Source organism: Spinacia oleracea, chromosome 5 (genome assembly GCF_020520425.1).
Source record: "Spinacia oleracea cultivar Varoflay chromosome 5, BTI_SOV_V1, whole genome shotgun sequence".
Lineage (NCBI taxonomy): Eukaryota > Viridiplantae > Streptophyta > Magnoliopsida > Caryophyllales > Amaranthaceae > Spinacia > Spinacia oleracea.
Window position 1 is genome coordinate 87,741,357 of NC_079491.1, and position 11,958 is coordinate 87,753,314.

The 11,958-nt window shown below is 45.2% G+C and overlaps 1 protein-coding gene across 1 annotated transcript; it reads left to right on the forward strand.

Annotated features, from left to right (window-relative positions):
- Positions 1 to 430: 430 nt before the first annotated feature.
- Positions 431 to 1,056, forward strand: LOC130460728 (uncharacterized). Its single transcript, XM_056828225.1, has 3 exons — positions 431 to 570; positions 653 to 793; positions 863 to 1,056. Exons 1-3 carry the CDS (start codon positions 433 to 435, stop codon positions 989 to 991), a joined length of 408 nt encoding a protein of 135 aa, XP_056684203.1. The 5' UTR covers positions 431 to 432; the 3' UTR covers positions 992 to 1,056.
- Positions 1,057 to 11,958: the final 10,902 nt, after the last annotated feature.

Here is an 11,958-nt window from a genome sequence, read left to right on the forward strand (position 1 = left end):
TTCTTTTTGCAGCTGTGGGCCTTTGAGCACTTACCTTGGGTGGCTCCCCGAAAGGGGCAGAGGCCTTTGGAGTTCCCTGCCGGTCGCCTTTGGGGTTGGAAGAAGAAGCTGACAGTGCGTCCACCGCCCGATACCATGTGGGATCTTATCCGGGACGGGAACCCTGAGCATGTACAGAATCTTATCCTCTATCTCGTATTTCGTCATTCTTTTATATTATTTTTTTATGTGCGAGATCTGATACAAAAACAGGTGGTTTGGACCCCATGGCTCTCTTTTAGGGGTACCCATGCTTCAGTCAGGGATAGTTATGCCCTGAGCCAGATGCGGGTCTTGTTCGTTGGCCGCCGGGACCCTGTCTGGTAACTGGGAGAGCGGGTACGTATGCTGACGGTCGGGGTTTTTTCGGTGCCCAGGCCTCCGCCTGCGACCATGTTGTCTACTCGCTCGATAGGCGAGTCGTGGAGGGTCCACTCGAGGACTGGCGTGCCAGCGACGGAGTTGGTGATAGAGGGAGCTAGCTATTACCAGTTTATCCAGGATTCTCTTCGTCTCCCGGAGCCTGGCGCTGTAAGTTGCCTCCTCTCTTTGTATTGATTTTAGTTTTTTCATGCTCGTGCCCATGTGTTTATGCCTACTGTGTTTTGTGCAGGAGGGTCCTGACCCTTCGTTGGGGGGATGGGTGCTTCCCGATGCTCGGATCTCGTATACCGGAGAGAGTGGATCCGAGATTGTGGAGACTTTCCCGGAAGACCGGGTTTTCCATGCTCCGCTCCCTGAGGGAGTAGAGGCGGTATGCACCTTTTATTTGTGTACTCTTCTTATATTTTTTCTTTCTTTTTTACTGACATTCTTGTTTCAGGTTCCGGCCCGTACGGCCAATGCGATGGTGGGGGTGATCAACCGGTTGAAGTCCGCGTTGGTTCGAGCTCGGTCTGCACTTTCTTGCAGGAGCCCCCACTCTACTCGGGTAATGTGCTCTCTTTTTTGATCTGTACGTTTTGTTTGGCTTTCGGTTATTCACTCTCTTTTTGTCTCTTTTTTTTTTTTGCAGACGGCTGCTGGACGTGCCGGGGCCGACGACGCGGGTCCCTCAGGCGGGGGGCACGGTCGTCGTGAGAGAGAGAGGGCACGGAACTCGCCCCTACGGCATCGCCGTTCTGACGCGGGGGTGAGTTCTTCCAGAGAGAGGTCCGAGCCGGAGCGTAGGCGACGTTCCGTGTCGGTGGCCCGAGAGCCTAGCCCCGAGTTGCAGTCGCAACCTCATTTTTGGGGTGACTCTGGCTGGGGGCCCTCATACCACGGGGAGTGGAGTGGATGGACCGGCGAGGCTTGGAGACCTGGAGCCGATGACGCGTCTTAGGCTTACCTCCTGTTTTGTACATATTCATTCTTGTGTTCCGCATGTATATATATATTTTTTGCGATTTTTGGTGCAAGAATGTTTTGGGCCTTCCGTGGGCTTTGTTTTAACATATTATAGCAATATTAGCTTCCTAAACCAACGACGAATTTCGAAAAGAAAAAGACTTTCGTAAAAATAATGAGTTCATATAAGAGTGCACACACATTTTTAGACTAACCGACTACTTGTGGTATTACATATGCACGTTCACTATTTTTTGTTTTTTGCCGACTAGTGTCATACTCCTTTGTTGGGCTTGTCCCTGGAAACTCTTGTGGCTTTTTCATTTTATTTGGTCTTGCCCGTGCATGGGTTAGGGTAGAGTGCCCTTTGCAATATCTTTTCCTCTTGATGCGTTGCATGACTTTATTATTTTTTAATTTTTTATTGGACCGAATCCTTGAGAAGGATTGCCTACGTATTTTGTCAGAATCAGGTCGCGCGTAGTTCTAGCTTTTGAAAAAAAACTTTTTGAAAGGGTGTTCATTACACGTCTGCTTCCCCCCCAAGTGTTCGTGGTTCTTTTGAGGGTTAGAAAAAGGAGTACGGACACTTTGCAGAAGCGGGAGGGTAGGTGGCAAGAGAGAACGACGCCCGATCTAGGGCGAAGGAAATATAGGCGCCCAGGCCTGGGCGTGAAAAATAACAGCGCCCAGTCCTGGGCGTTAAAGTTTTGTCCTTCGCTTTTTCCACTTTATCGAGTTTTATGCCGTTTGCTTAGAGTAATGCGCAGAATGTTTGCTTATGAGTCTTAATGTGTTTTATTAGATGCCTTAACTCCGGACTGAATTTTATTAAATATAGTATTTTTTCAATTGGTCTAAGTTCGTGAGGTTAGCGAATTCCGCTCCATCTATGTCGGCTAGTTGGACTGCTCCGCCAGGTAGGATGGTCTTTACAAAATATGGTCCTGTCCAGTTAGGCCGGAATTTTCCTCGAGGGTCCGTAGTAGGTGCGCAGACTTCTTTTAATACAAAATCGCCTTCTTTGATGTTTCGAGGTTTGACTCTTTTGTTGAATTGCCTTGTGATGCGCTTTTGATACACTTGCACGTGATGTAGAGCTCTCAACCTCCGTTCGTCTAAAAGGACGAGTTCGTCGTACCTAGCTTGAACCCAATCAGCTTCGGGTAGCATGCTTTCTAGGACGATCCGGAGGGAGGGAATCTCCAACTCGACCGGTTGGACTGCTTCCATTCCGTATACCAAGGAGTAGGGTGTTACTCCAATGGAGGTGCGGATTGAGGTTCGATAGCCCCATAGAGCGAAGTGTAATTTATTGGGCCAATCCTTATAATTTTAGGCCATTTTTTCGATTATGACTTTAATATTTTTGTTGGCCGCCTCTACCGCGCCGTTCATTTGCGGCCTGTAGGGAGAGGATTTATGGTGTGTGACATGGTATTTTTTGAGCAGGTCTTGGACTTCGGCCCTGAAGTGGGAACCTTGGTCACTTATGATTTCATGTGGAACCCCGTATCGACAGAATATGTTCTTTTCTAGGAATCGAGCGACATGTTTGGCTGTTAACTTTGCATAGGAGACTGCCTCTACCCATTTAGTGAAGTAATCAATTGCAACTAAAACGTACTCGTGTCCCCCTACGCCTGTTGGTGTTACCTTGCCGATTATATCTATACCCCAGGTGGAAAAGGGCCATGGAGAAGTGAAGGTGTATAGTTCTGAGGGAGGCAAATGGTTAAGGTTACTGAAGATTTGGCATTTTGGGCAAGTTTTTACAAAGTGATGGCAATCGGTTTCCATAGTGCTCCAATAGTACCCTGAGCGGGATATTTTTCGGGATAGCATCTTTCCGTTCATATGGGGTCCGCACACGCCGTTATGGTATTCTTCCATTAATCTTTGGGCTTGGTTTTGATGGACACTAAGTAACTTGATTTTATTCGGCGTGTATTTGTACAGTTCTCCCAGAATTATGCTATATTGTGAAGCGAGGAGGCGTAGGGCCTTTTGTGCTCGCGGGGAAGTGTTTGGGGGGAATTCCCCACTTGTTTTGTAACGAAGGATGTCTGTGTACCATGGTTCTTCTTCGGTGTTTTCAGGTTCGGAGTCTATGGCACAACAATAAGCCGGCTCTTTCCTTCGCTCGACCCGAAGGGTCATTCCGTCCCATTCATTCGGGATGTTGAGCATTGAAGCTAGCTTCGCTAGTGCATCCGCGAATTGGTTGTCGTCTCTTGTCAAGTACGTATACTCGATTTTTTCAAATTGCTCGACTATTTGGTCCAAGTGAGCTTGATATTTTGAGAGACTAGTGCTTCGGACCTTCCATCTTTTGGATATATGGTTGATTATTAGGGAAGAATCCCCGAAGACTTGTAGGTGTTTGACTCCGAGGCTAACTGCGGCCTCTAGCCCAACTATGCAGGCCTCGTATTCGGCGGCATTGTTTGTGGCCTCGAAGTCAAGTTTGACGGAAATTGGTACATGGGCTCCTTCGGGACTGACTAGGAGAACTCCGACGCCGCATCCTTTTTGGTTGGACGCGCCATCGAAGTACAGTGTCCAATAGTCGTCTCGTATCATCAGAAGTTCCTCGTCGGGGAGGAGGTAAGCTTCCGTAGTTTCCTCATTCGTGGCATCCTCGGCCAGGTCGAATTCTGAGAGCATGACTAGCCACCTGGACAGGCGACCACTTAGGGCGGGCTTTTCGAACATGTATTTTAAGGGATCTAGTTGTGACACTATATGAACAGTGTGGGCCAATAGGTAATGTCTGAGTTTTTTGGATGCCCAGACGAGGGCGAGACAGGTTTTCTCAAGTTCTGTGTATTTCGTCTCGTACTGTATGAACTTCTTGCTCAAGTAGTAAATGGCTCGCTCGGATCCATGTACAGACTGTGAGAGCATAGCTCCTGCTGCAGTATCCGTGACGGTTAGGTACAGGCGTAAAGGGATTCCAGGCAAAGGCGGGGAGAGGACGGGTGGTTTACTTAGGTATTCTTTGATTTTATCGAAGGAAGTTTGGCATTTTTCATCCCATTCGGCCTTTTCTTCTTTTCTTAACTTTTTGAATATTGGCTCACAAGTCATAGTAAGCTTGGAAATGAACCTACTAATGTATTGCAGCTTTCCGAGGAAGCCCCTTATCTGTTTTTCAGTTTTTGGTGGGGGCATTTCGGTAATGGCTTTGATCTTAGATGGGTCAATCTCGATTCCTCGCGTACTAACAACATATCCTAGCAATTTTCCCGAGGTTACCCCGAACACACATTTTTGTGGATTTAGTCTCATGTTATATTTCAAGATTCGGGTGAAGAATTTTTTAAGTGCCGGGAGGTGACCGTGCCGGTCTTTAGATTTGACGATCATGTCGTCCACGTAGCCCTCGATTTCTTTATGTATCATGTCATGGAGTAACGTGGTGGCTGTTATTTGATAGGTGGCCCCCGCGTTTTTTAAACCAAAACGCATTACAGTGTAACAATATGTTCCCCAAGGGGTAATGAAAGTTGTTTTTTCCATGTCTTCTTCTGCCATGAGTATTTGGTTATATCCGGCGTACCCGTCCATAAAGGAGAGGAGCGCGTGTTCTGCGGTGTTGTCTACTAGTATGTCAATGTGAGGTAGGGGGAAGTCATCTTTAGGACTGGCTTTGTTGAGGTCTCGAAAGTCTACGCACATTCGCACTCGTCCATCTTTTTTAGCTACGGGGACAATATTGGCCACCCATTCTAGGTAGTTGGAGACTTTTATAAAGTCGGCGTCTAATTGTTTAGTGACTTCTTCTTTTATTTTCAAGGCTATCTCTGGTTCGAGCCGCCGTAGCTTTTGTTTTACTGGCGTCATTTTGGGATCTAGCGGAATTTTATGCTCAGCGATTTCTCGATCTATTCCTGGCATGTCTTTGTAGGACCAAGCAAAGACACCCTCGAATTCCCGCAAAGTGGAGATTAGATCGGCCTTTTCAGTGGGAGTTAAGGTGAGGCCAATTTTAATAATTTTAGGATTTTCTTCTGTTCCAATATTTACCGATTCTGTGTCCTCAATTATAGGAGTTTGAGTTCTTGTTCACTTACAGCTTTTATTAGTTCGGTATATTCCTCTTCTGGCTCTTTTTCGTGCTCATTAGTGGCGAGACATTATGAATTATTACTCTGATTTTTAAGCGGCACATACTCAAAAGTTTTGTTTATCTTATTAAAGTCATGAAGCATTACATCAAAAAGATCTCCCGGAGTAGAGATTTCCGGGTTTAAACTATTTTCGGGAGGGGTTACAATTTTGCTAGGTTCGGACTCGGAGTCAGACTCGGATTCAGACTCTAATTCTTCGTACATCGGACCCTCTCCCGCAGATATCTTGAACTTCATCCCACGAGCATTAGTCCATTTGAAAGTCTTGCGCCACCCTCGTTGGATTTGGTCATCTTTTGAGGGTGATGGAGCGATCAATTTAGTAGGATCGAACACTTCATCTTGGAGAGCTAATGCCATAATTTCTGTCTCTTTCTTCGCTCTTTTCTTTTCTAACCCAAACAATAGCCCGAAAGCATGTGAGTTGGGGAGAGTTTTTGGCATAGCATGGTTCTTTGGGGCGAGTGGCCTTTGAGAACGTAAAGGGTCGTGTCCCAGAGCATGCATCTCTTGGGTTTGTGCGACCTCTAGGTACAGATGTTCGGGATATGCTTCTTCCATCGCGTTTCTTGATGGCTATCACGGGCAAGTACTCAAGGGCCCTGCATTATTGTTGTGGAGTAGGAGACACATTAGTTTGTTTTGTGAGTCGGTTTTTTAGGCATTCTATGACTACCCTTAAGTCGGACTAGTATATTTGGACTGTTATGTGTGCACTTTGAACTCTTTATGTTTTTGAAAATCTCTGCCCGTGTGACATTCATGATTATTTACATGGTCGACTTTTAGTGTCGAGCATTGCCGTCGTAGGAGGCCTAACAACGACGCAAAGAGTTATTAATTTTTCGCGAGTCGCTTTTGAAATCGAGTGCTTTTCTTACGCCCTCGTAGCAATTCTTTTTATGAACATTTTTTGCTACGTATTTTCCTTTCGTGCGGGCACCGAAGCTGCTGCGCCTGACCAGACGGCCAAGCAGCAACTTCAGCGCCCAGCTAGGGGCGTGAGAAATTCTGGCGCCCAGCCAGGGGCGTTGAAAATGCGTCCCTGGCTGGTTCTCGTTTTCTGTCTTCTGTTTATGCGACTTCGACTTGCGTGCTTGCCTAATAACGTCCTTTACGCGTAACAGCGTTTGTGGGATTCGTTACAGGCCATCCCGAGCGTCGCTTATTTTGTGGCGATCATTCGGGTTTGCGGAACACGTGTTTCGGTATAACTCTTTGGCAAATTAGTCTATGAATGTTTGGGCAATTTTTTAAGGTCATTGGTTTTCTAGGATAGTTTGTCACACACAATCACATATTTCGCTACACATAACTACATTACAAACATGGATTTGAAAATTAAATATGCTATGTAGCTTATGATAGGCTTCTATGGGTAGTTTATCTGCGCCTGGCTTGGTACCGCTTCTATCGTAGATCCAACACATGCCCCGGTCGAGGTAGTGTCTTCACCAGACGAATTTCGCTCAAGAGGCCAACCCGCAAGTGCAAGCCAAGGGGGCATGCAGGCGAGAGGGACCTAATGGGCGAGCGATTGGGTTCGGGATAGGTGTACTACCTGCACATGTACCGAGTGGGAAACATGCGCGGCGTATGCACCCCCCTATCGGCGAAAAAAGGTATCCTTAGTCCCAACTCCCGAGGGAGCCGAGATTCGTTATGATGTTCTGCCCGTTCACATTAATATGCTGATTTTCAGGTCGTCCCTACTTGATGGGGAAAGAAACGCGGGGTAGGATCGTTTCACCCTTTGGCTATTTTGATTACCTACAAGCACGAGTATTTCCTTCACTTTCCCCGGTGGAGTCGCCACTGTGAGGGGGTCGAAAAAGCGCGAGGCTAATGCGTGACCTTGTCCCTCGTGGGTGTGACGATTCTTTTTATTCAATCAAGTGTAATTGGATTTCCTGTGAGTATACACCCAATTGACTAGTAATATAGGAGTCGCCATTCAGTTTTAACGACAATGAGAAAAACTGACAAAACCCGGTTATCGTGACATAAAGGGAGTGCAATTATGTTTGACCACGACGGCCGTAGGTTCCCTTGTGATCCCTGGTGTGGGGGATCTCTCAATATACACCCGCAAGGTAGAGATTGAGGGTTCGGGGGACTGTAACTACCGAGAGGAGTAATTCGCTCGTCGATAACTCCAGAGGCAGGATATCCTTACTAGATCAGCATAAATAATTGAAGGGACATGCGTTAACTATTAAACTAATATGAGTTGATTTTAGCAATATGCAACATATAATACTAGTTCGATCGTGATTATCTGATTTAAATAGCATTAAGGGACCTAGCATGATAATCCGATTTCCCAAAAATATTATATTTGTTAGGCGTGATAGAACAATCAGATTAGGTTAGTTTAACAGTTCATAAAAAGGGCGAGGAAAGCAGTTAAATCATCGAAAAGGGACACATTACGACGCACCCTTGAGAGGTGCGTCACGGTTCTCAGAAAACTAACCACTTTGACTTTGTTATTTCTCCTTTTTATTTAACGAATATCAATTATGGGACAGGATACGTTCTGTTCGATTTATGGATCGATTGTGACAGAACGCGTGAACAGTTTCGCAGCGAGAGGCTTAGGCTAAGGGTTGGAGTCAATACTCAGAATATAATTATGTGTTGTTGTGTGTTGTTTCACGTCGAAACTAGGGGCCTATTTATAGGGAAGAGTTCGTGGAAAGATAGAATTGCAGAGTTCTAATCCACAAAGAATTAGGAAAAGAGACGTACCCAGGTATTTTCAGCGCCCAGGCCTGGGCGCCGAAGATTCCGGCGCCCAGATCCAGGCGTTGAAAATAGGGTCTGGGCAGTTTTGTTTAGTCAGATTCGGATTCCTAAAATCCGTAGAGTTTGAGATTAATTCGACTCTTTTAGCGCGTATCGATTTTATGACGGAATGCGTCTGGGCCCGTTACGAACTCTAGGTTCGTTAGGATTTTAATTAATACGTAACTCCTATTTCCGAATCCTATTAGGAATAGGATTCTCGCGGTTTTCTATCTCATTTAGGATTTATGTTGGAGTGCAACACCTAATTCTGACAGGTTTCTATCTTTTATGATTTGCCACTTTTAGAAGCTACTTTTTACGGCAGTTACTATTTTTAGCAGGTTTCCATAAATAGCAGGTTTCGGGTGAAATGAAATGGGGAATCGAGATTCGTTTATTTTATAGGAGATGCGTTGTCAAGTGGAGTTTTTATGCTTTCATTATCGAACCTTTCCCTTGCGGGAATGGGGAAAAAATTAGGTGTCTACACCTTTATCTAGTGGTTGGATGCAAAGGACAAAACATCCCCCTAGCGCGTAGATAACGGTTCGGCGGTCAATGTTTGCCCATTGCGAACCGCCCATTGCTTGGGACTAGGAAATGATGACTTCCAAACCTCCACGCAAGGGGTACGAGCTTATGATAACTCCTGAAGGCCTGTGTTGGGAAAACTCAACCTCACCATACAAACCGGGCCTGTGGCACGCACCACGGAGTTTCAAATAATTGACATCAAGCCCACTTTCAACCTCCTCTTGGGGCGACCTTGGCTCCATGATTAGGAGGTGTGGCTTCTACCTTGCACCAAATGGTTAAACTTAACCATAACGGGGTAATACTAGAAATCCGCGCCCCTCCTCTCGATGTAAGTTGTACTATGGTTGGAACGGCCGAAACTGCAGACGACCTTTACGGGTTTCAAATGGAAGAAACAATCCAGTTCATCGAAGATTATGATCCAGCATTCCTAGACCTGCATGCATCCCGAGTTATCCCTAGAATGCTGTTAGCTCAAGGTTATTTCCCTGGAACCCCATTGGGCACAAGGAAGAAGGAATGCACATTCCATCCTTTACCCAACAAATCTACTCCCTTTGGCTTAGGCTAGGAACCAACGGAGGAAGATATCGCTGACCGCCTATCTAGGCTACGCCTTAACAAGGCCAAACAAACCACCCTCCTTCCCCCATATCAAAGAACCCTTAACGGGATGTTCGTTCAGGAAGGAGAAGGACAACCATGTTGTGATTTCCCTGAACCCTTCGTTTAGGATGGCTTGCTAAAACCAGGATTTGAAATCTTCCATGACTGCCACACCTTGGATGAGGCACCCCACCTCACCAAGACTAAAACAACTGAAATATTGGACGACCAGGCTCTATGGACATTGTTTAACGAATCGAGGCCCATGGAGGACGGGACTGTGACGACTACCCTAGCTTTACAAGATGAAGGTTTCGATCCAACCCGGTTAATCGCTCCTGCATCAACACTAGAAGAGATCGAGAACGGATGGGTGAAGACATATCAGTGGGTCAATGCAAAAGGAATAGAATTCAAGATGAGTACCGGTGAAGGACCAAAGTTTTACGAGACTAAACCCAAGGCTTGAGCCACATAGAGCACCGTAGTAAAAAGCGCCTAGTAGTTCTTTAGATTGGTAGAAAAATAATAAAGACTTTAGATGGTCCTAAGACCCCTTCGAATATAGGTCAAGTTTGTTTCAGTGTGTTTTCCTTACTTTCCAAATTAATAAAGGCGTAATATTTCTCCTAAAATTTTATTCTAACACTAAGTAAACACCAAATGTACTTGCAAAACACAAAAAGAGGCGGCCCACTCTAAGGCCCAAAAAACGAGGCCCATTCGGTCTTGAAATAGTGCTACGGGAACCAGTTCCCGAAACCCACAAAATAAACCGCACCATCCCATTCATATCCCCAAAAACCTAAAAAGTCAACCAGTGTTATCACAAGAGTCAATCCATGCAACCCAAAAAAAAAAATCAAAGAAAATCAAAATCCAAAACAATGCAAATGTTACCAAAAAAACAGATTCATAAAACATAATTCCATCATACCCTTCACTAACAACGCGCACCTCAATCCACCCAAAAAGCCTACACAAAGATTTTCATATCTTCCACACCTTAACTCCATTTTCAAAGCCGTCTCGAGTCACGGATAGAAAAAAATTAATCCGGACAAAAATGCATCTCACACTAACAGTCAAAAAAGCCCCCGAATTAGCCTCAAAATTGATTTTAAATACGAGCAAAATCAAAGCACTAAAAAAGGAAAAAAAGAAATAAATGCAAGAAAACTTGAAGCAAAGCGTCAAAATTGACCGCCCAAGTCATTTTCAGCGCCCAGGGCTGGGCGCCGAAATCTTTGACGCCCCAGCCTGGGCGTTGAAACTCTCTGCCTGCCTAAATTTTTTAAGAAGTGCTCGTCATTTTATCCGCACATAACGGAAAAATAACGAACACTTGGGGGGTACATCACGTATCCAAATAGGCTCACCAAAAAATATAGCCATACAAAAAGTAGTCGAATTTCATTTTTTTACGCGACTTACGGCAAACAAAAAACGGCAGACAAAAATAATGATAATACTTCACTCATTTGACCGATTAAGTTATATGCTACCACCTCAGGGCATATCTATTAAAATCTGGCATCCTAGAACTTATTCTAGCCAGAACTACGCGCGACCTGATTCTGACAATATACGTAGGCAATCCTTACCAAGGATTCGGTCCAATAAAAAAACAAACATACATAAATTGTGCAAAAAGTGTTAGACATGTAAAAATATAAAAAGAAGGAGAAACAGGAAATGAAAATGAAAAACTAAAATACGCCTTTATTAAAAAATAATAAGAAGGAAAACAAAGTGCTAAGGAATGAAAAAACAAACACAACTGAAATAAATAAAGGGCACCTACACCCTAGCAAGAACTACACTACTCTAGTTCTTCCGGATCATCAAATAAAGGCTTGTAGAGGGCAATGTTCGCAGGATCCACCCCCACAGTCTTCTGCGCTGCCCCAATATCAATCTCCATAAAAACCGGCTCCTAGATACTAACTTCCAAAGATGCCAAGGCTTTAGAAACATTCTCAGTTATAGCCCGCTCAGCCTCAAGGGCAGAAACAATGGTGGGAGAAGGATTATTATCATCAACTAGACTAGCCACTGTTTCTACAGGCGGCTGAGCCTTCCTAACCCATACATTGTTCCGGCGACGATCTCCACGAGAGCTTGCATTTCTTTTAACAACAGCAGGCCCCTTCATGTTAGGCATCTTTTTAGGCCTGAAACTAGAACGGGGAGGAACTTCCTTTCACTTTCGATCAGGACGAGCTTTCACAGTCTTAATACTATAGGTACGAGGTTTGGCAGAATCAGGACCCTCATACTTAACACGAATACGAGGTATCAAAAGCTCAGCCGGCTCCCCATTTCGAGCCTCGGTCCTCACAGCTCTATCATCGGAGCTCATCCACAACTTGTAGTTTTCAGAAAGACCCACAAAGCCATTTGTAGCTACGGCCCAACGCGGGAGACCATCATAATACTTAGCCCACGCTAGAACCCGTGCTTGTGAAAAGGCCGCTACCTTAGGTGGTACCGTATCAGAAAAGGGGATAGTCTGCCTTAAACC

What these genes read in the sequence shown, in the direction of transcription:
- LOC130460728 (XM_056828225.1), top strand. Translation starts at nt 433, where the DNA reads ATGTTGTCTACTCGCTCGATAGGCGAGTCGTGGAGGGTCCACTCGAGG. An exon ending in GTCTCCCGGAGCCTGGCGCT is followed by an intron (nt 571 to 652) that starts GTAAGTTGCCTC and finishes TGTTTTGTGCAG; the next exon opens with GAGGGTCCTGACCCTTCGTT. An exon ending in TCCCTGAGGGAGTAGAGGCG is followed by an intron (nt 794 to 862) that starts GTATGCACCTTT and finishes TTCTTGTTTCAG; the next exon opens with GTTCCGGCCCGTACGGCCAA.